This window comes from Dreissena polymorpha, chromosome 4, assembly GCF_020536995.1.
Source record: "Dreissena polymorpha isolate Duluth1 chromosome 4, UMN_Dpol_1.0, whole genome shotgun sequence".
Taxonomy (NCBI): Eukaryota; Metazoa; Mollusca; class Bivalvia; order Myida; family Dreissenidae; genus Dreissena; species Dreissena polymorpha.
In genome coordinates this window covers 48,528,385-48,553,414 of record NC_068358.1, presented here as the reverse complement: position 1 = coordinate 48,553,414, position 25,030 = coordinate 48,528,385, and the positions used below count along the sequence as shown (strand labels likewise).

General features: G+C 36.0%; 1 protein-coding gene across 2 annotated transcripts in view; it reads right to left on the bottom strand.

Annotated features, from left to right (window-relative positions):
* LOC127878151 (solute carrier family 12 member 2-like) overlaps positions 1–24,771 on the bottom strand; it is a 116,093-nt gene extending 91,322 nt beyond the window's left edge. The window contains exons 1-2 of one of the 2 annotated variants that reach the window (XM_052424596.1): positions 24,200–24,771; positions 21,576–21,692 (exon numbers count right to left, since the gene is read on the bottom strand). In XM_052424596.1, the coding sequence (XP_052280556.1) occupies positions 21,576–21,692; positions 24,200–24,544 (462 nt within the window). In that variant the 5' untranslated portion in view covers positions 24,545–24,771. The remainder of the gene's footprint in view (positions 1–21,575; positions 21,693–24,199) is intronic. The other variant, XM_052424598.1, reaches the window with a different exon arrangement.
* Between the last annotated feature and the right edge of the window lie 259 nt (positions 24,772–25,030).

The window sequence follows — 25,030 nt, the reverse complement described above, 5'->3', positions numbered from 1 at the left end:
CCTGCTTCAGTACTTTTTAGTAAGGGCAGGATGCATATTTTACTTTTCAATTATTTCTGTAACAATTGCAACCACAACTTCCTTTGAACAAAAAAAGATTAAAAAAAACATGCATTATCATCATATGACCCTGTATCCACAAATAATGGTGAGTAACAAGTCAAAGTATTGAAAAAACAAGAGTACCTGAAAAGCCCAAAGTCGCTCACCTGAGATAAAAAGGAGCTGACCTGCTCAGTGCAGCCCCAAGATATCATCAGAACAAATGTTCTGGCCAAGTTTCACGCAGAGTGAACTATAAATGTAACTTAAAGAGTGCTAACAAGGTTTTACTATAGCCATATTAGGATAAATTCCCCGACTGCTGGCGGGTATGATTTTCAACTGACAGAAACTTTTTGAACTCGTTCAAGATATCATAAGAACAAATGTTCTGATCAACAGTGGGGGTAATCACGTGACAAACAAGATGGCGACGTCCATGTCGAGGCAGGTATTTTTTGTCGTTTTATACCCTGTATTACTTATATTATTTTTTTTATTCCGCTCACTTTCCAGCCATATTAGGAAGACAGTTACTGGCTTTTATTTCATAGTATTCGCTCTATATCTCGACTTTACTCGGTGCAAAATTTCTTAGCGGGATGACCTAATTAGGGCTCCACTAAGAAAATTTGCGCGGAGTAAAGTCGATAAATAAAGCGAATTTAAATACAAAACAGGCCTCCCCCTGGCCCAAAAATTTCTGTAGCCAACATTTTAGCCAAATTGATTTTTTGTAGCCAAATTTTAGAAACTGTAGCCAAAGTATTAGCAAAGCATTCGGAACCGCCTGTTGTAAGTATAGGCTACAGTAGTGTAAAAGAAGAAACTAAACAAAGAAGCTTTAATATGTTTATTACTATAATCATCATGTGTGTATAACAAAAATAACACAGTTGTGCAGCAAAGTACACATTAGTCATAGCCGACACTACAGCCACTTCACTTTTGGATATTGCTGCAGCCTGCACATTTGTCATGGATGTTTTCAGACTAGACGCTTGTGAGGCCTCTTTGTGATCTGAAATAAACAAAATCAAATATGCTAAATTTCAAAACAAAAAGCTCATTTTGAAAAGTGTCAATATATATTTATTATGAACATAAATTATTATTGTTATTTTTAATATATTATTAATAATATAAAAAATATTCATGTATATACATTTTAATATTAATGATTGTCATTCTTTTTTATTACCTTTTGATTTTTCGTGTTTTGAAATGTTGTCTTTTTTCAACATACTACACCCAGATGTGAATGAATTTGATTTTTGAAACTGTATGCATATTTTGAAATACATCATTTTTGATTTTGCATTATAATCTAACCACATAAATTCCGAAAGCCAAACATCTTTAAATGATCTATTATCAGATTTGATTTTTTTTGAGACCGGGTCATTAGATTCGTCAGAGTCCAAAGGACACAATTTCCGACACTTTCGCTGTAAATGTCAAGGGTTTTATACCCCTTCATCTACATGTATCGTCATTCACAATTGTAACGCATTTAGCCTTTAATCATTACAAACATTACGAATTTCTAAAATTAAAATCAACTATTTACTTCTTTACTTACGTTCATTGTGTGACTAAGTTGATAATTTGCTAACGGCTTTTACTCAAATTGATTGAAATCGGCAGCAATCTTTAATCAGATGTAATAGTTTATTTAAGCCGATAAGATCAACGGTTACACCAGTCAGTTTCCTTTGTCTCGATATCCGGTTTCTGACAGGTGTTAATGCAGACTGCGTATCAATTTTGCGGGTCAATAATACGGCGATGTATTGAAGCACAGTCTAAAGCTGAAACAGTTTACTATCTGGAATGGCATTTGTCAGGAAAATAATCATTTGGCAAAAACGTACGGCGAACGATTTTTTTCCTGACAAAAATTAATCGCCGGACGTTTTTGCCAAATGATTATTTTATTCGCCGAATTTGCTAAATTTTCGCCATTGGCGAATCTGGCGAACGGCAGCGGGAGCCCTGCGAAATTAACCCTAATCACCTTGTTACTGATATGGCTGGAAAGTGAGCGTCATTTACAAAATAAACAGAAGTAATAAAGGGTATAAAACGGCGAAAAATAATCGTCACCATCTTGACTATCATGTGATTAACCCCTCTGGATCAAGTGTCATTAATATTGGACAATAAATGTGACTTTTAGAGTGTTAACATGTTTTTACTATAGCCATATAAGGAAAATTGCGCCGCCCCCTGGCGGCCATGTTTCTCAACCAACCAGAACTATTTACAAACTCATCCAAGATATCATTGGGAAAAATCTTCTGACAAAGTTTCAAGAAGATGGGACAATAAATGTGGCCTCTAGAGTGTTAACAAGGTTTCACTATAGCCATAATGCGGCAAAATGCCCCGCCCCCTGCTGACCATGTTCTTCTACAGACCAGAATCATTTTGGAACTCAATCAAAATGTCTTTGGGACGTATGTTCTGACCAAGTTTCATGAAGATCGGACCATAAATTTGGCCTCTATGGTGTTAACATGGTTTTACTTTAGCCATATAAGGAAAAATGCCCGGCCCAATGGCGGCCATGTTTTTCAACCAACTGGAACCATTTTCAAACTTGTCCAAGATATCATAGCGAAAAATCTTGTGAACAGGTTTCATAAAGATGAGACAATAAATTGACATTATTTTGCTGACTGATCTCTGTCTCCAGATGTCCATAGATGTGTAATTTTTAGTTTTAAACTAAAAATCTTCTAAATGAAAATCCTAACTATGCAGAAACTTTTGTCCCTACATATGCATTAAGCCTGATTCTCCCAGAAACCAGAGAGCAGTAAAGCGGTATTGAACAAGAATTAACCTTTTTAAAAATTGTACTGCTTAAACTCTGCTTATGTACAGGCCATATGTACAGACTGCTTTGATGTCACAAGCTATCTCAGTTCTCCAGAAAGACATCATTGTATGTAGATGAGAAGAGAGATGCAGTGTATTGATGTAAATCAAGCAGGAATTTAATACATTTTCAATAAGATGACTGCTTGTGACAGAGCTTGGCTTCTTTTGATATACAAACAGATTCATAAACAAAAAATTGTTATTATAATTACTTAAAGCTATTCTAAATATTGCTGTTTGACATTGAGTTCATTAAATTCTAATGACAATTATCAACAATACAAAAATCTCCAAACAATTTCCTGCAAATTATAATCCACCTCACTTGACCTCTGACCACAGCAAATATTTCAATACTGTAAATGACTAGATAAGAAAGGTCAAACTGACCTATAGTATTCAAAACAATAGACTACAACTGCATATTTAAACATTGGAAAAGAAATGGCTTGTTAAATTTCATGATAACCAAATGAGCCATGTAATTAGACAATTGGTCTTATACTACATGCGGCCAGCGAAGCTACATATTTCCAAGAGCTGGTTGGGAGATACCCTATCGGCTAATGAGACGACAAAGCCTTACATGCCTTTAAAGTGAACAGGGTAGCTCCACTCCACACTGCGCAGGCTGGTCTGGAGCAAAATATACCTGAGTATATAAAACAACTTTGTGGCAAATTAATAGCAGTTGCTTGTTATTCTTGGGTACTGCATTAACCTTTTATTTCCCATAAAATTATAAAGATTGGTATTGTTGTCTTGATGCCTAATAATCTATATTTTGTCAGATTAATTAAAAGATCACAACCACTTTAGAAGGTAAACATTCTTCATAGAAAGTTATCGATTCCAGGCTGATTAGCTACTTGTACAGAAAAAATTGATGGTGGGCTCATGGCTGTGATAATTTTCTGTTAACCTGGATATCAGAGACTGTATAAGTTCATTAGGTATTGATATGGTAACACAACATAGACTGCATTGAAGTAAAGATCTATAGAAAAATAGAAGCATAGGTCTATAAAGAAAACAAAAAAAGGAAAAAGTACAAAAGAAGTAATAATATTTAATAACATATAAATGATTCAATTAAATGCCATAAAACAAATTAACCCAATTACTGTCCTTATCTAGGAAATAAAAAGTCATAAATCATGCAAGAATTCCTGAATGTTATTCATAATACTTATGCCTCAATCCATATTGGAAATGCCATTGATTGAATGTGATCAATCAGCATCATCTTTATAACTGTCTCTCGTCTTTATGTGGATGAAAAAAGGAAATCACCATTAACTTGCCAGTTGATGAATTGCATGTATAAATGTTTATTCCCTTTTGACAGACACAGGTACAGAAGAATGTCAAGGGAATTTTAACTGAAAGGTTAACTGGGTGGTAATATTGTGTCAACGAAAATAAGTTACAATAATGTAGCAATTAGGGTCTTGCTTCCAAGCAGTCAACTTTTGTGCCTACAGACTAAACAAGACTGATTTTCAGTTGTGGCTCTCAGCTCTTTCAATTAAAGAGAAGAGCAGACAAAAGTGATTTTTCGAAACACAAACACTAATTGGCAAAGATTGAACAACAAGAAACATATCATAAATGTCAAATCCTGTGGTTTTAGATTTGTAAATTGTCAACCAATAATGACTTGTTTCCATTACAAGAAAGAAAATCTAGACCAATCAACACAAGACACCTGACAATAAGCTTTTTCCCCCTGGGGTTTTAGCGCAGCAGCATCGCTGTGCCTTAAATTCCAAATCTATATAGTCGCAACGCTTGATTTTCGGATCATGGTTATTTAGAGCTTGAAATTTTCACAACCACTTGCAAACTATGTTCGGACTGTTAATTGCATTCTGCTAACGACCAATCATATCACAAGCAGCTGTTTGTGTATAGTCCAGGGTTTTCCACAGGCCATTAAACAGCAAAATTAGAGTCTGCGGGGGCGCCTGAACTTTTCAAATATTTTTTCAGTTTCTGCAACTAGCCATTCCAAAGATCACAGCGATAATTACTTCGCCAAAACTTGTAGCGGATTTACAATCCTCTGTCAATTACATGTTTCGCTTTACCAAACTTAAGCCCGCCTAAAGGCGGAGCGTCCTTGTGTTGGACAATCAATATTGACCAATAAGAGCCTACGTTTCATGAGTAACAGCACATGTAGGCATACAATACCTGTAGTTAAATTATGCAGACGACTCCTGACGTACATGTAATTGCCACAAAAATCTTGGCCAGTTAATTAAAAGAATGATGATGGCGACCGGCTGTAATCCTCTTGGATTTCATGCATTATACTGTCAAAACATTTATTCGCCTCATAAAGCAAAGTGCTTTCCACAGGAATTTTTTCAGACGCCCCAGTAACGATAGGGTGGGGAGGACTGTCCCCTCCATACTTTTTTAAACATTTTAAAGGCCAATTACGTCATTTGGTGCGCTATGACTCTTCAAAACAACAACTATAAAGTAATTGATAAAGATATTTATTTTTTTTAAGTACATGTGTATTGTTCAAAACTTTTTTCAGTATAGATAATATTATCCTGACTCGACCGAGTCCCCAATACATCCATATCAATCCGACTCTATTAGTGCATACTTACTACTTTTCCAGTTTCTTTTCATTACCCGATAATTCTGATAATATTTTCAGGGGTCTAGCTAGGCTCAAAATTTAGGGAGAAGTCACTTCTCCCTAAAGCCAAAATAGGGAAAAGTGGTAACATCTTTTGGAGAAATGGTACATTTGCATCATATTTCTTAGTTTTACGTATATTTTCCTTCAAAAGAAAGGTTCAGGGCTCAGCCTAGGTTGAAATTTGAGGGAGAAGTGAGTTCTCCATCAGCTAAAATTAGGGACAAGTGAGGCAACTAAAAGATAAAATGGTTTCTGTTCAGCGTTCAATCGACTCTTCACTTATTTTATACCCCTCATTACACCATGTCAATTATCATTTATCAGAAACAACTCTCATTTCGCACTTTTGGGGACAACATTTACAAATACAAACACACACACTTAAGTGTTAATGTTGTGTTATTGATGTATTAAACTGAGTTTAATTAATATATTTAACACTTAATTCACATATTATATATGTAATAACTGGTAAGCCTCATAACTGCATAAATAAATGTCTATAATAGAGACATGGAATGGATGGTGGATTTCAAAAGGCTGCATTTCATTTATAATAAGACATGTGTATAAAACCTACATTTTTAGCATAGGTGCAACGCACCTATGCTTATGGTATATACGACATTTCGAAAACCCTCATCGATCGGTTGACCATTATGAAGCCTTACCTGATCAAAAATCAGACAAAATATCTATTTAATTTAGTATATGGTAATTCTTACAGTTTTTTTTTTTGAAACGTTTTTCTAACGTTTTCTTCCAAGAATATTGCTTACACCGTTTTAAGTGAATTTTTCTAAGACCGTTTTACGTGACAAAACCTTCTTAGAAACTAAAACAAATTTTGTTCGTAAAACAATTCTGTTCTTGTTGATAGTGACCTCACACCTAATTTCTATTTCCTTTGTTTACTGTTCTGTGAGAGGTCAAATGTTTACATAACTGAATTCATAAGGCCCTGGTTTAAGGATATGTAACATTTCATCGGTTAATTATAAATAGAAATTAAAACATATTCTCAGCAGGAAGTGGGGCATAAAGCACTTTTATTCTTTGAAAATGTGTAAAAAATGGCGGAGTACGATGAATGCTTTCTGATTTATGACATGGATTCTGACCTGCCTTTCTATGGATTTGATGAAGTAGAGTTTGAAAGTAATAGAGATGTATTAATTGAAGTTAAAATGATTTACTTTGAGCCAGAAATTAACGTTACGAGTAGAGCTAACGGTTTAAATGTGGCATCGGATTTAATGGATTTGCGCGAATTCTGGACGAGTGTTTTGTCTGTAAAATATTAAATGGAAAGCTGTAAATGTATCAAGTCGGAAAAGAAAACGGATGGTTGCATAATGGTATGCGTGAAATAATGTAATTCTACGTATATATTTTCATAGTTATGTCATTTTGTAACCATTCATATTCGTCACTATTTGGAATTCCCGTTTCTAAAAATAGAACACTTTGGTAACAAGGGGGGGGGGGGGCGACTCGTGATGTCAGCAATCGTCAAGGTTACAATATACTAAATAATCGAGTCATGAAGGGCTGTACTTTCTAAACAAATCATCATATTTTCCTCGAAGGCATGATATACACTTTAGACTGTTGTTCTGGATTTATCGTTTGGAGATATTGATAGGGTAAGCATAGGTGTTCACTACTAAATCCCTGAAATAGGATAAAGTTGGAGATTAAAGTAAAAAATGGCACTGCAAAAGGTTACAATCCACTAGAAAACGGCCGAAAAAAAGGCGCAAAAACAGTCAATTTTGATTTGAGTCGAATTCTTTTTTGGTTTGAACATGACATATCTTTTTTATTGCTTTAATCGATTCAGCTAAGAATGCCCGTCAAGAAAAGGTATGGTTATGGGGGACTCTATGTGCAAAATGTTGTATTTATTTTCGCTCAAATTTGTCGCTTTTACATCGAAACATATAAGGAAACTATTTAGTATATTTTGACCTAAACATTTACTTCAGCAGCAACTTCCCTGTATCTTTCAACTATGCTTTCAGCGCCATCGGCGCTCTCGTTCTTCTTTGTCATTGATTGTAAATTATGATGGTACTTATAACATATTTTTTTTCCTGTACAGGTGTATCAATTAAAACTTCAATTGTAACAAAACTAGAAATGTTCAAAATCGTTTTACTTCCTTGTAAATTTTAAGCAATTCAACATTAAATCAAATTATATTTTGTTACAAATATTTGCTTTCAATTAACAACATGTGTTTGTGAAACACAGTGTCCCCCTATATGATGTTTGACCTTGAAGGATGACCTTGACCTTGTGAAGGATGACCTTGACCTTGACCTTTCACCACTCAAAATGTGCAGCTCCATGAGATACACATAAATGCCAAATATCAAGTTGCTATCTTCAATATTGCAAATGTATTCATAAAATAAGCGATTTGGGCCACATATATTTGACCTCTGACCTTGAAGGATGACCTTGACCTTAGCCTTTCACCACTCAAAATGTGCAGCTCCATGAGATGCACATGCATGCCAAATATCAAGTTGCTATCTTCAATATTGCAAAAGTATTTATAAAATAAGCCATTTGGGCCACATATATTTAACCTCTGACCTTGAAGGATGACCTTGACCTTGACCTTTCACCACTCAAAATGTGCAGCTCCATGAGATACACATGCATGCCAAATATCAAGTTGCTATCTTCAATATTGCAAAAGTATTCATAAAATGAGCGATTTTGGCCACATATATTTGACCTCTGACCTTGAATGATGATGACCTTGACCTTGACCTTTCACCACTCAAAATGTGCAGCTTCATGAGATACACATGCATGCCAAATATAAAGTTGCTATCTTCAATATAGCAAAAGTTATTGCAAAATGTTAAAGTTGGCGCAAACAGACAGACAGACCAACGGACCAACAGACCAACAGACAGACAGGGCAAAAACAATATGTCCCCCACTATTATAGTGGGGGACATAAAAATTCATTTAAAATCTCATTTTACAGCAGAGATAACAAATAAGACCTGTAAACGAGCCCCATATGTATTGCCAATGCTAGGTTACCTCTTTCCATTTGATCATTCTTGAGTATTGTTTTAATGGACCATTTACAGGGACTATCCTAGGCCTTAAAAATAGGGAGAAGTGACTTCTCCTTTTTTCCGAAACAGGGAGAAGTTTGGGAAATCAGGGAGACGTTTGTGCGAACAATATCAAAAACAAAACATGTTCATTTCACAACTTTTATTATTTCTATCATTATACTATGCGTATTTGTAAATAACAATTAATTCTCATTGAAATCTACTATCTATTTTAGTAATTTAAGATATGTACCGGTAGCCCCTTTTCATCACATTTATCGTCATTATATTACCATCATCCCTATGACTGCTTTTGTAATAAAACACAATCGTAAATCATAGAACATCTAGTATATCTATTACTGTTTATCCGAATACTATACACGTCCGAAATATGTACACTTAAGAATGCCTTACCTGTTTAACTTTAATAATCCAATTTTTCCTTGTTGTTATCTGGTTTAACAAACCTTATCAAATGTTTGTTAAATCCAGTTAATGCTTCATCCATTATTTAATCACCAATACTTGTAATTTGAATCGCCAGCTATGAATTGAACGCGGGTTGAATGTTACAATACGTCCGCCATTTGCAATGTCGAAGGTTATAATGTAGCAATTTAATTCATACTCGGATAAATTATATCTAATTGAGGAAAAAATTTTCTCAATGTATATGTGTAGTATTATGATTTGTTAATATAAAAAATGAATGTGATTCCAGTTTATATCAGACGGATGTTTAAAACTCGTAATTATCTGTGGATTAACAAACTGACAAAACTCGCTGGACTTAATCGTGGATCTACGTAATTAATAGACCTTTGATCAATTTTGTTTTTCTTTAATTATTTTTGCCGACTTTCTTTAACCATGCCATTTGCGAAAAAACTGCAATTATCGGAAGGTCAAACAATTATCACGTTATTATAAGACAACTTGCGGCACGCGCGAAGAGGCACGAGTGTGTTGTTATAGGAACCAAAATTAAGGGACTGCTTTGTCACGGTCAATTAACGATCCGTGCGGGGGGCACAATTGTGTAACCGTTAGACAAACAATAAACTTGCTAATCGCCTGCGGGCGGTAGCACGCATTGGCAATAATAATTGGACGGCTTGATTTTCGCTTTTCTGGTCTTGTTTACTAAAAAAATCGGGAGACTTGATCTTCCCTTTTCTGGGCTCGTAGGGCGATATCACGGGCGTTAGAGCGAAATTATTGCTCTAGTAGCTCGTAGGATAGTCCCTGCCATTTAACTTTGCTGAATCATAGTTATTGGTAGCCAGCACAAGGCAATTACACTACGCGACCCGTGATTTTTGCCGCGATTCTCGCATCACCGGAATCGATGCAACGTGACAAATTGCGGTGATTCCGAGCGACAAGAAAATTTGGGTGATGTCTCGGCGACCGTCGCGCGATGTATCTCGCTGTTACGCAATCAGCGCGAATCACCGCAAATCACCGCGAACCGCCGTGGTTCACCTTTTTAAGAGATTTACATTAAGGGTTACACTACATTACATGTACATGTAACATATATGTATACACTTACATTATACATTGCAATAATAAAGCTTTTGTTGTTGTTGTATGCAATGGGCGTATTAGCTAAAATACTCCCGTTCCGACATGAACGTGATGAAGTAATGTATGAAGCTTTAATGGCTCCAAATTAATATAACAGCGCAGAAGAATGATCATGCAATAATTATTTAACATAACATGTAAACATTATTTAACTAATTGCATTAGCAGAATGTTTATTAAAACTAACAATCAATTATATTCCAGGCTCGAATACACTACCACTGTTCAAATTCCATATTGTTGCAATATACATGTAGCGTAGCACCGTGTAAATTGAAAGTTGCATAGTGTTTCGTCATTGGTCGGTTATAAATACCTTGTTTCTCTACATGTTATTTGATTTCGACGAAACTAATAATTTGGTAATTTACGAGAAATATGATATAAGTTTTCCATTTAAACTTTGATCTTACCGTGTGTGTTTATTGACGTTATTAATTATGTTAATACTTATTTTTGCATTTCATTAAGAATTATAACGTGTAGCCCTTTTTTTAACAGTGTTTAGCAAAATATTCGCACCTTAAGACACGGAAAATTGTTTAAGTAACACTTTCATTTAAAGGGGCCTTTTCACAGATTTTGGCATTTTTTTAACTTAGTCATTAAATTCTTTATACTGATAAATGTAAACATTGGATCATAAAAGCTCCAGTAAAAAATCAAGAAAAAAATTCAAAAAAGGAAAAGAACATTGCCCGGAGCAGGTTTCGAACCAGTGACCCCTGGAGTCCTGCCAGAGTCCTGAAGTAAAAACGCTTTAGCCTACTGAGCTATTCCGCCAAGTACACATTCTTGACGTATTTTATACCTTATATAAGCAATCTTCGTAGTTTCACAAAATTTAACGACAAAAACAGAACTCTCCAAATTATGCAATCGTTTCGCGTTGCAACGCTTTATAATTTTTAGGTTTTAAAATCGTCAAAAGATGCATATAACTGGCTATATTAGAGCATGGTTAATGTTCAGTATTACTGTTTCCTCACAAATATCATAACTAAAACGAAAACTTACGAATCTGAAACAACTTTTTTCAATTTTGTCAATTTACCAAAGCGTGAAAAGATCCCTTTACAGGGTAAATGTAATCGGTAGATTACATCTAATTATTTGGACTAAAATATGCTATACTTATTTATTTTCTGTTTAAGGCTCCAATGCGGATAACTCGTGTTGAATACTCGCGTTACTTTCCGAGCGTTGTACATATATTCACAATGCTTGATAAGCCGGAAATCGGAAATACATTACTGTTCTATTTTTAAGTACATGTAATTATGACATCGTTAAACATTGTGTTTGTTTTGCTGAAAAAAAACACGAGTATATAAACGTAGCACTTAGCGTTCGCAGAGTTCAATAAATTTATGATGATGTATAATGTACATACATTTCTCTGGGTTTTCACGCCAAAAACAAAAAACCCTCAACATTTGATTATTTAGTGTGTACTGTCCAGCGGGTGATAGTGTTTGTTCAAGTGTCTAATTGGCACTCTTTGTACGTGTTCAAACTGTGAAAAGATGTGACAATCACAGAAACAACAGGATGGCGCTGCCAATTAAGTGCGATAATGGATCAAAGGGCATTGACAAAAAATAACAGTTTGGATATATTTTTCGGCGTTTACTCAGATGGTCTCTCACAACAAAAAAACTATACAAGTCAAGGTATTATGTTTTACTTCTATCAGTAACGATACGGATACGGCGTGTTTGATTTGAATTGACTTTAAAAGAAATATCAAATTGTTGGCGATATAACTGTTTTAAAAATACCAAAGAAACATTTAACCGAAATCAACAGAATTCAATGTTCTCTGCGCTACGCAGTTTGTATAAAAAATCAATACTTTCACACTCCTATACCTTGACCTTGTACATTGCCGCATATATTTCGCGCTCTTTTGTCGGGAAATATACATGGTGACTATAATGAAAGCATTTGTAAACGTCGTGTTAACATTAAAACATCAGAAGTGTGTTTCGGATTATAAATGTTTATTCTCATTTGGGAATTTAACGGAACATTTATACTTATTTGTTTTGAATTGTATATTAATTTGTTACAACGCTTTACGTGTGAAAAAAATGTACTGATAATATCATGCATTAATAGCACAATTTCCAGGAGGAAAACGTTTTTTACATGAAGGCGTATGACGCAATAAAACTTTTTTTTAGTAAGATCGTATTGTATCAATCTAAATTTAAATACGCTCGTCCAATGAAAGCTGTGTCCCACATTATGCGCTGTAGTTTTTACACTTCTGAAAAATGGCGTAGTCATATGGTTGTTTTAATGAAATTCTCAAACATATTTTTCGACATAAATGTTCAAGATTATTTTTTTGATGTTGGATTATCGGATAATTGTGAACATTAGAAGCGTTATGTACATGTTTAAAGTTATCGATACGATTCGGTTTCTATGCATGAATTGGCGAGTCATCGTTGTCACTGTGATCACGACGAATTGCGGCGAATCGCAGCGAATAACCACAACATTGAGGGGATTTAGCGCGAAGATTATCTTGCTCTCGCGCGACGTCGGAGTGACGAGTCACATGAAATCGCGGTGATTTTCCACCCAAAAAGCAAAATGCCCGCCTTGACTTTGCAAATTAGGCAAAAATCACGGGTCGCGTAGTGTAATCAAGGCATCATCTATTAACAATTTAAGCAGTGTAATAGCTCCAGACCGTTCTTTTGAATGTTCAACTTTGCATGACCTGTAAATGGGGCAACTTATGGCTGAGAATCCTCCTGTGTCAATTTTCCACAGCAAATTGATTTTAATCAGTCAATGTCTGGCACAAAGTAAATCATTAACAAGGGCTGTTTGTAAAACATGCATGCCCCCCATATGGGCTGTCCGTTGTAGTGGCAGCCATTGTGTGAATACGATTTTTGTCACTGTGACCTTGACCTTTGACCTAGTTACCTGAAAATCAATAGGGGTCATCTGCGGGTCACGATCAATGTACCTATGAAGTGTCATGATCCGAGGCAAAAGCGTTATTGAGTTATCATCCGAAAATCATTTTACTATTTCGGATCACCGTGACCTTGACCTTTGACCTTGTGACCTCAAAATCAATAGGGGTCATCTGCAAGTCATGATCAATCTACCTATGAAGTTTCATGATCCTAGGGGTATGCGTTCTTGAGTTATTATCGGAAAACCATTTTACTATTTCAGGTCACCGTGACCTTGACCTTTGACCTAGTGACCTCAAAATCAATAGGGGTCATCTGCGAGTCATGATCAATCTACCCATGAAGTTTCATGATCCTAGGCGTATGCGTTCTTGAGTTATAATCCGGAAACCATTTTACTATTTCGGGTCACCGTGACCTTGACCTCTGACGTAGTGACCTCAAAATCAATAGGGGTCATCTGCAAGTCATGATCAATCTACCCATGAAGTTTCATGATCCTAGGCGTATGCGTTCTTGAGTTATAATCCGGAAACCATTTTACTATTTCGGGTCACCGTGACCTTGACCTCTGACCTAGTGACCTCAAAATCAATAGGGGTCATCTGCAAGTCATGATCAATCTACCCATGAAGTTTCATGATCCTAGGCGTATGCGTTCTTGAGTTATCATTCAAAAACCATTTTACTATTTCAGGTCACCGTGACCTTGACCTTTGACCTAGTGACCTCAAAATCAATAGGGGTCATCTGCGAGTCATGATCAATGTACCTATGAAGTTTTATGATCCTAGGCCCAAGCGTTCTTGAGTTATCGTCTGACAACCACCTGGTGGACGGAGCGACAGACCGACCGACAGACCGACATGAGCAAAGCAATATACCCCCTCTTCTTCGAAGGGGGGCATAAAAAGAGGAGAAGTCACTTCGCCTTCATGAAATTAATGTGCGAAGTTAAGATTAATTGGGCGAAGACATCGCCCATTTCGCCCACTCGCGAGACCCCCTGATTTTAACAAGAGGGCCAAGATGGCCCTAGTTCGCTCACCTGAGAGGAGTCAGTTCATTCAATCTTTACCAAACATCAAACTGGACCTAGATATTGTCCAGACAAACATCCTGGTCAAGTTTCATAATTATTGAACCAAAACTCTGGCATATGGAGTGATTTTTATTTTTGTAAGATTTGACCTGGTGGCCTATATTTTGAGTTGACCCCCCCCCCCCCTTACCAAACATCAAACTTTGCTTACAAAAAAAAATATTATGACCAAGATTCATAAAATCTGAAACAAAATTGTGACCTCTAGTGTTTACAAGGATTTTGTATAATATAATGAAAATTTGGACAATCTAAGGGCAATAATTATGGCAATAATTATGTGATATATATAAAACCAATCTTTTCACCAAGTTTCATGATGATTGGGCAAAAAATGTGACTTCTAGAGCGTTCACAAGCTTTTATATAAATATAAGAAAACTGCCCCCCCCCCCTGCCGGCCATGTTATTCAACTGACCGGAACCATTTTCAAACTCAACTCTCATATCAAAGAAACAAATTTTCTGACCAAATTTCATGAAAATTGGGCCAAAATGTGACTTCTAGAGTGTTCACATGTTTTCACTATATACATATAGGCAAAAATGCCCCGCCCACTGGCAGCCATGTTTTTCACCGATCTGGACCATTTTCGAACTCGTCCGAGATATCAATAAAACCAATGTTTTGACCAACTTTCATGATGATTGGGCAAAAATTGTGACTTCTAGAGTGTTTACAAGGTTTCTCTATAGCCAAATAAGGAAAACTGCCCCCCCCGGCAGCCTTGAACTGACCAGAACCATTTTTTAACTCTACGCTCATATCAAGGAAACAAATGTTCTGACCAAATTTCATGAAAATTGGGCCAAAAATGTGACTTTTAGAGTGTTCACATGTTTTTACTATATACATATAGGACAATAAATGTGGCCTCTAGAGTGTTTACGAACAAATGTGGACGGACGGACAGACGACGGACAAAGACCGGTCACAAAAGCTCACCTGAGCATTCAGGTGAGCTTAAAAGATGCAATGATTATAATGCACACATGTCAGATGGATAACAAAGTTATAAGGTGTTCAAAACATCTACATGATAAATTCCATTTTTGATTGATTTAATAAGAAAATTCTATCAACTTGACCATTATATTGTTTCATGATCCTAGGCGTAAGCTTTCTTGAGTTATCATCCAAAAACCATTTTACTGTGTCATGTAACTGTGACCTTGACCAAGTGACCTGAAAGTCAATACTGGTCATCTGCAAGTCATGATCAATGTACCTATGAAGTTTCATGATCCTTGGCATAGGCCTTCTTGAGTTATCATCTGGAAACCATTTTTCTAAGTTGAAACACCGTGACCTTGACCTTTGACCTAGTGACCTGAAAATCAATAGGGGTCATCTGCGAGTCATGATCAATGTACCTATGAAGTTTCATCATCCTAGGCATAAGCGTTCTTGAGTAAAACAATTTTACTATTTTGGGTTACCTCAATGTATCTATGAAGTTTCATGATCCTAGGCGTAATCGTTCTCAAGTTATCATCCGGAAACCATTTTTCTAAGTTGAGTCACCATGACCTTGACCTTTGACCTAGTGACCTGAAAATCATTAGGGGTCATCTGCAAGTCATGATCAATGTACCTATGAAGTTTCATGATCCTAAGCATAAGCGTCCTTGAGTTATCATTTTGAAACCACTTTACTATTTCGGGTCACCTTGACCTTGACCTTTGACCTGAAAATCAATAGGGGTCATCTGCAAGTCATGATCAATGTACCTATGAACTTTCATGACCTTAGGCATAAGCGTTCTTGAGCTTTCATCTGGAAACCATTTTACTGTTTCGGGTCACCGTGACCTTGACCTTTGATCTAGTGACCTGAAAATCAATAGGGGTCATCTGTGAGTCACGATCAATGTACCTATGAAGTTTCATGATCCTAGGCATAAGCGTTCTTGAGTTACCATCCAGAAACCATTTTACTATTTCAGGTCACCGTGACCTTGACCTTTGACCTAGTGACCTCAAAATCAATAGGGGTCATCTGCGAGTCATGATCAATGTACCTTTGAAGTTTTTAGATCCTAGGTCTAAGCGTTCTTGACTTATCATTCGGAAACCATCTGGTGGACAGACATACAGACCGACATGAGCAAAACAATATACCCCCTCTTCTTCGAAGGGGGGCATAAAAATGTGACTTCCACAGTGTTCGATCACAAGGTTTGACCGAAAACATTTTTGAACTCAACTCTCGTATCAAAGAAACAAATGTTCTGACCAAATTTCATGAAAATTGGGCCAAAAATGTTACTTCTAGAGTGTTAACATGTTTTCACTATATACATATAGAGAAAAATGCCCCGTCCACTGGCGGCCATGTTTTTTCACCGATCCAAACCATTATCGAACTTGTCCAAGATATCAATAAAACCAATGTTTTGACCAACTTTCATGATGATTAGGCAAAAATTGTGACTTCTTGAGTGTTAACAAGGTTTCTCTATAGCCAAATAGGGAAAACTGCCCCTATATACATATAAAGAGAAATGCCCCGCCCACTGGCGGCCATGTTTTTTCACCGATCTGGACCATTTTCGAACTCGTCCGAGATATCAATAAAACTAATGTTTTGACCAACTTTCATGATGATTGGACAAAAATTGTGACTTGAGAGTGTTTACAAGGTTTCTCTATAGCCAAATAGGTAAAACTGCCACTATATACATATAAAGAAAAATGCCCCGCCCACTGGCGGCCATGTTTTTTCACCGATCTGGACCATTTTAGAACTCGTCCGAGATATCAATTAAATCAATGTTTTGACCATCTTTCATGATGATTGGGCAAAAAATTGTGACTTCTACAGTGTTTACAACGTTTCTCTATAGCCAAATAAGGAAAACTGCCCCGCCCACTGGCGGCCAAATGTTTTTCAACAGACCGGAACCACTTTTGAACATGAAGATTTAACAAAAATGTGACTTCTACAGTGTTTACAAGGTTTTTCTTTTTTTTGACCTAGTGACCTAGTTTTTGACCCGGCACAACCCAGTTTCGAACTCGGCCGAGATTTTATTGGGGCAAAGCTTCTGACCAAGTTTCATGAAGATGGGACAACAAATGTGGCCTCTAGAGTGTTTACGAGCAAATGTAAACGGACGGACAGACGAACGGAAGTACTACTGACAAAGACCGGTCAGAAAAGCTCACCTGAGCAATCAGGTGAGCTAAAAAGCAAACTCTTGTAAATATTGACGATAAAAGTGCCCAAGAATTTCATTAACCCAATTTTTTGTATTTTAGTATAAAATGAATTTCGGCATAAGTGGCTATTAAAAGATTTGATGAACAAGTGATGTGTTTGTGAAACACTATGTCCCCATATATATGACCTTTGACCTTGAAGGATGACCTTGACCTTTCACCACTCAAAATGTGCAGCTCCATGAGATACACATGCATGTCAAATATCAAGTTGCTAGCTTCAATATTGCAAAAGTGACATTAAATGAGTGATTTTGACCCATATATTTGACCTTTGACCTTGAAGGATGACCTTGACCTTGACCTATCACCACTCAAAATATGCAGCTCCATGAGATACACATGCATGCCAAATATCAAGTTGCTATCTTCAATATTGCAAACGTTATGGCCAGGGTTGGCATATTGACCGGTCAATTGAGTATTGACCGGGCCGGCGGTCAATACCCGGTTAAAACCGGTCAATACTGGTCATTACTGGTCTTTACTGGTCATTACTGGTCGATTGAAAATTGTAGCATTTAAACATTACAAAGGAGCCATTTTATATTAAATCAATAATTATTCTGTAATTGATAAACTTTTTGCTGAGTTATTTTTTGTAAAAAAAATCTTTAAAGCTGTAAAAAGTTACTTCTTTATTATTTATGGAAACAGCCTCAAATACATAAGGACTAAGGCAATATCTTTATCTCAGTGTATCACATCTGTTACTAAAGTACTATTGTAGGTACCATTGCATTTCACTTATCTATTGATATATCTATTTGATAAGCAGATGGACAAACAGAACTCTTGTGTATTCTAGGGTTATAAATCTGGCCTCTTAGTTGGTAATAAAATGCATGCAGTGTTATGTCTCTGATATTGACAATTAAGCAAATCTGCCCTTCGGCTATTTCATAGCACTCACACAAAAGAAGATTACATTGTACTTACTATTAATTTAATAGTTACTTCTAACTTGTTTCCTTTCTGTATTAAGAGGTTTTTTTCCCTTTCATATTAAAAAGTTCAATTGGTATTCAAATGAATAAACAATCAAAGTTCTTGATTTTGCCAACAAATAATGTTTTCCAATTGTGGGTCTACTCTTCTTTTCAATTATTTTTTTCTTTTAATAATTATTTCTTATTATGTTTTTATATTCTTATATCAATAAAAAAAAGTTTTTTACACTATTTTGTTTAAAAAGTATTTAAAGAAATCAATGCAAGAATACATGACAAGTAAGGATTGTGTCAAAAAGGTGCCATTTAAGGCCCTATTATAAGTTTTGGGTGCCCCAACCTGTATAGGTGAGAAGACTGTTAGAAGACTGTGGGGACAGTGGGGTATGAGGAACAACGCATACACAGTAATTTACAGGTTCTTGTTGAATCAAGCACAGAATTATCTGAGCATCATAATTCATTAGAATTGAAAAAAAGTTCAATCGACCAGAAAAATCCAATTGACCAACTTTGACTTATTTGCAAAATTTTGAGAGATTGGCCTACAAATTGCATTTACAGGTATAAAATAGTGGGTATTAATAGCTTAAGACATTATTGGCAACATGTCTGTTTAATTTATATTATCAATATTGTTTAATTAGGCATGGAATATAAATTACAATTGGGGGTAAAGTTCAATTGACCAGTATTGACCAGTAATGACCACTTCGGGAGTATTGACCGGGGCGGTTTTAACCGGTAAAAACCGCCAGTTAAAACCGGGGGCGGTCGATTGGTGCCAACCCTGGTTATGGCAAATGTTAAAGTTGGGGCAAACAAACAAACCAACAAACAAACCAACAGACAGGGCAAAAACAATATGTCCCCCACTATAGTGGTGGGGGACATAAAAACTCCCACTAAACATGCGTAAGTCACCTGACCGTGATGTGATGTATGTGTGTTTATAAAACAATCAATACAGCCACGCTTTCCATGCAAATGACAGACATTGTACATGCTGCATAATTTTAGACGAAAATTCTAAATCCAAAGCCGGTAACTTTTCCAAAAATCAATGAACCTGAACAAAACTCGAATTTGATCAGTTAGTCGTGCAGGTGGACACACACAAACACATTATGTAAATATCTAAAAGTGTAAAGGATACAACTCCAGATACGCAAGATGGACAAATCGTACCACTGCTATATGCAACCCATCTGGGGTTCGATTGGTCATTGTTTGCTTGGGTACTACTTACATGTACCCCAGGTACTCTTAAGTATACTTACATGTACCCTGGGTACGGTAAAAATACTTAAACGTACCCAGTCGATATTAGACTGTACCCCAGTTGTATTCCCCCCCAAAATCCGATGTTGTAAAACGTGCTTCCGATAACTGGATAATGATATTGTTTATCTTCAACAAACTTTTCTTTTAAAAAAACTGCATCAACTTGCTTTTTGAGTACGAGTTTTGATTATATAGAGGCCATTTAACAGAATATTGACATAAATGTGAACATTATTAATGTAAAAAAATAGCCGACATCCACCTATTTAGCGTCAAAATTTTCGGGTACCAGGGTTCTCAATAAGAGCTGGCCGCTGGCCAAATCAGCCGCTTGAAATAAGATTTTGGCCGGTTGAAATTCGCTCAGATTTGGAAAATCGTCAATTGAATTTTTCGAAATTTGCGTGTCTTTTCTGTAATTTGGTTACTATTTGCTATTAAGCAAAGACGTCGATTCATTATCTCCCTTATCGCATTACAACAACAACAATGAAAAGGCGCATATTGGAATCGGTCAAAAAGCAGTAAAATATATTGACGTTCTGTTCATCACATGTTGAGTTAAAATTTTACAAAAGTAATAAAGAGCTCTTTCCATTTATCTTTATTAAGTTAAAAAAAGCTAAAATTCATAAAATGCACACAAAAATGCTCAAATTTAAGTGCCTGGTTGACCTCTAAAATAGCCATAAAATGGCCCGAAATGCAGGAAATCAAGTGCTAAATTTTAAAATTTTCAGGGGGAGCATGCCTCCCGGACCCCCCTAGTAGGCCTGTTGGTTTCACATTTGGGCCTGTAGGCTCAAAAGTTATTGAGAACCCTGAGGTACGTATTAGTATATTTACCGTACCTGGGGTACATGTAAGTATACTTCATACATAATGAAGAAGACACAATTCAAACTCTGCCAAGATATCATCAGTGATAATTTTTCATGTGCGTTTTAGTTATTTGCGCATTAAAATTACCAAAAGCGCAAGAGACAAAAATATCTGCGTCAAAAAGAGCTCATTGATTCTCAAGAAAGATACTTTTCTATACATGTACCTAACACAGCTCGAATATTTCCACATTTTATCGGAACACAAAAGTTGATTTTTACTGTAACGCCGGCTATATGTGTACTACATCATACTACGTCATTCGTATCTGCGTTTCATACTGGTTCTCTGCTTTGTGCCTGAACCATAAGGTTGACGTAAAACCATCAAAACGTTTGCATCCACTTTCGCTTTCTGAACTGTCAAAATGCCACCCCAAAAAATTAAAACCCTGTCAAGATCAATTAACTTTGAAGGCTGCATTTGGAATTGCCGAAAGTAATAAACATGTAGCATCATCCGAGAGCTTCAAGGAGGCAATTACATCTACTATTTCGAACAAGTTTTTGCTTAAATGGCTCTATTCAAAGAATTGAACTAGCAACTCGGTGTTAATGTTATGTGTTTTTAGTTATAACACACTCGGAAATCATTCGTTGATGTTTCAAGTTTTTTTATTAATAATTTGAAAACCCAAAAAGCTCATTGTTTTTGGAAAAAGCTCATTGTTTCAGCACATATTCACTTTAAAAACTCATTGGTTAAAAATGAAAAATTATCACTGTATCATTGGGACAAATAATCTTGCCATCTTTCATGAAATTCTTAAGGCAAATGTAGACACCTGTATGATGCAAGATGGACAAAAGGCGATCACAAAAGCTCACCCTGAACATGTTGCGCTCCGGTAAGCTCAAAATAGCTACAAAAGTCTAGTTGATGATCAGTATTGAAATTGACATCATAACAACAAGAAAACATACCAAGACTCCTTTGATCCAACCAAACTTCACGGCGGCCTCTGGTATTTTAGGGCTCTCAGGGGGTGCCTCTGCATCAGCAAGCAGTGGTTCACGCTGTTTTTGCCTGTCCATTTCATCCTGCAAAAACAAAATTTGAAATCATACAATCAAAATTAATAGTAAAATGTCAAACTGTAAACTAGCATATTATGGAAATAAAACTACCCAAAACAACAAAAACATAAGGGACATTATGACCTTTACAAGCTCACCTGAGTTCATGGACACAAATTGTTACACCTGTTTATCTAGTTTCTGATCCCCCTTTACCCAGATTCGAACATGGCCTTAATATTGTCAAGAAGAAATATACAAACAAAGTTTCATCAAGACTGGGTCAATAACTTGACGTCTAGAGTGGACCAGATTTGACAAGGTGATCTAGCTTTTGGACAAACCATACAAGATTCATTCTTGGCCTCGATATTTTCAGGATTACATTCTGACAAAGTTTCACCAAGCTTGAGTGATAAATGTTGCCCCCTAAAGTAGTAAGAATTTTTACTATAAAAAGCCTGGTGACCTAGTTTTTGGATGCATGTGACCTAGATTTGAGCTTGGGACAGATAAAGTAAAGATAAACATTCTGACCAAGTTTCATCAAGATTGAGTCCTACATATTACCTCTATTGAGAGGTTACAAGGTTTTTCTAAGATAAGAACTATGACCTGTGGATGCACAGGACCCTAGATATTGTCAAGATAAACATCGATTCTGACCAAGTTGCATCTAAGATTAAGTCATAAATGTGGCACTTAAAGAGATGAAAGGGTCTTTCTAAGATTTGTCCTAGTGAACTACATGTAGTTTCTGGACACACATGATCAGATTGGAACATGGCCTTCATGTTGTCAAGATAAACATTCTGGCCAAGTTTCACCAAGATTTAGAGATAATTGTGGCCCCTATCAGGCCTCGACACTAACAGTGTCTGGGAACCCGAGACCCCCACATTTTGGTGAGAGACACCAGTTTTTACCAGGATTTTGCTCTAATTTTAATAGGCAGGGTTCCCTGTGGACACCAATCTGTAGAAGTTAGTGTCAAGCCCTGCCTATTTTTTTTCTTTTACCTGGTGACCTTGTTTTTGGACACATATGGCCCAAATTAAAACTTGGCATGGATATTCTGCAGAAAATATATTCTGAACATGTTTCATCAAATCCTGTAGACTCGAATAGCAGACTGGTCCAAATCCTGATTTTTATTTTTATTCCCAATCCATACAAAATAAAAAACTCAATATAAATGTAATGCTCAATCAGCAATGCATTGATTCTTCAGGTACTGTTCTATTGATTTATGCCTTGTGCAAAACTTGCTACAGCTTTAACCACACATTCACTTTCTTCAAGTGTAACAGGTGGCATTACCTATGACTGCATATTTCAAAGATTGGACTTCCCAGTGAGTAGGTAGGTTAAAAACAAGTTTTGAGAATGCCGTGGATTCCGCCTACCAAACTGCAATGACTTAAGTGAATTTGATTAGATAATAAGAAAAAAAATAAAAAGACATAAGACAAAACATTAGTTTTACAACTAATGAACAATGGAAGGCCGGCCCTGCTTCTGAACAAACACTCTTTAACGCTACCTTGCTACTGTGACTGAAAAAATCCTGGAAAAGGTCTGAACAATAATTTATTTTAAAGTGATATTATGGGCATTTTTCACTGTTGAATTGAGCTGAAAAGAATTAACTGGTCAAAAGAGTAAGTTAAAATGTGGTAACTGACCAAGTATCTGCAACTTATCTTGCTACCAGTTGTTTATAAAAAATATATATTATATTCAATATTTTAAATGACTCACCCAGTCCTTTAAGCCGAAATGATCCGTAAAACAAAATAGTGTCTTTGTGTCGTATGAACGAATCTGCACTAAAACTAAATTGAGATTCACATCGTACATCGAATAATTTCTGTAGTCAGTTGTCAAAACGAAAGTACGGTTGATATTCAAATGCATTATATTTCTCTTTCTGGGATATTGTTTTAGTATGTTGATGCTGCATTAACAAATATACATGTGTATGAAGTGAAAACACCAAAAATAAACAACGGTTGCGATGGACACCTATAAACATTTAGATGCCCATAATATCACTTGAAGTATATATTGACATGTGAATTGCCCAAGTTAATTGGTGTCAGTGTACTTATATTTTTTTTTGTTACACAAATATTCTTTTAATTAATTTCAAAAACTGACACTGAGAACCCACAAATCACCTTAAGAAAGAGGAGTGTTTGAAAGGCTACATACATCCATTTATATATGCACAAACTAATTAATGTTGAATCATATTGATATGGTCAGCTTAAATTCTATAAATGTTGAATGTTTTAACAACACAAATCCTGTGGATTTTTTAATATTTTGTGTTTGAAATAATATATAAAAATGAAAATATAATATCATAATAAATGTTGTAGATCTAATTATGATATCATAAAATATTTTAACTTAATAACTCTTTTTAAAATACATCTATTTCGTCATGACTAATTAATCAGTCACTTTTGTTTCTTATTAATCAACGAATATTTTAAGCTCCGATTCCATCAAGCAACAAGTCATACCTTTTCCTCGTGTAGTTCCGCCAAGGTAGGTCTGGCTTTAAGAGGTGATGTAGCAGACAGCAGGTTCCTGTAATGGTCCAAATGTGGAAGGACTTCCACCGTGTTACGTCCAAACGTTTTACTTTGAGTTCCATATGCTGTGTAACTATTATGATTTTGTCCGTAAGTGTCGTTTGATAATTCAGACGAATTGACGTCAACGCTGTCAACTGTGCCATTTCCAGGTTCTGTGGAACCGTTTGGCAGCACATAGTTAGCATCACTATTATCCTCTTCATCATTAATTTCGGTCGCAAATTCAACCTTAGCTACCTGAAATCTGTGTGTTGATGGTACTTTCTCCATTTCTATAAGTTAACACAACGGAATTTTCCGCCAAGCTGATGCTGCCTGACTCTTTCACTGTTTGTATTTTACCGAGGTACTTTTGCTTCTAGAAAATGGCACGAGACCGTGGTCTCTCTTTTCAGTCACGTGGTCTCTTCAAGGGAAACAATTTAGTAAAACCGCAATAGCATTGTTATTCATTCGCGATTGAGTTCAGGTAGAAATTAAACATACCATGCTCTAACACACACAAATGACAAGAGACTGTTTATGCGTAAATCACTCGTTGGTTGCAGATACCCAATTCATATGAATGAGATAGAATTAAAGATCTGTCAATAAACAATTATTGGAAACATGAACGCAACACTATGGGAGGTCATTGTGTAGGATGTCACCCTTTATGTACCAGTCCCCTTATGTACCACCCCTTTATGTACCACTATCTGACCCTTTATGTACCATATATATAATATATAGAGATAAATAATATATGGTTTAATA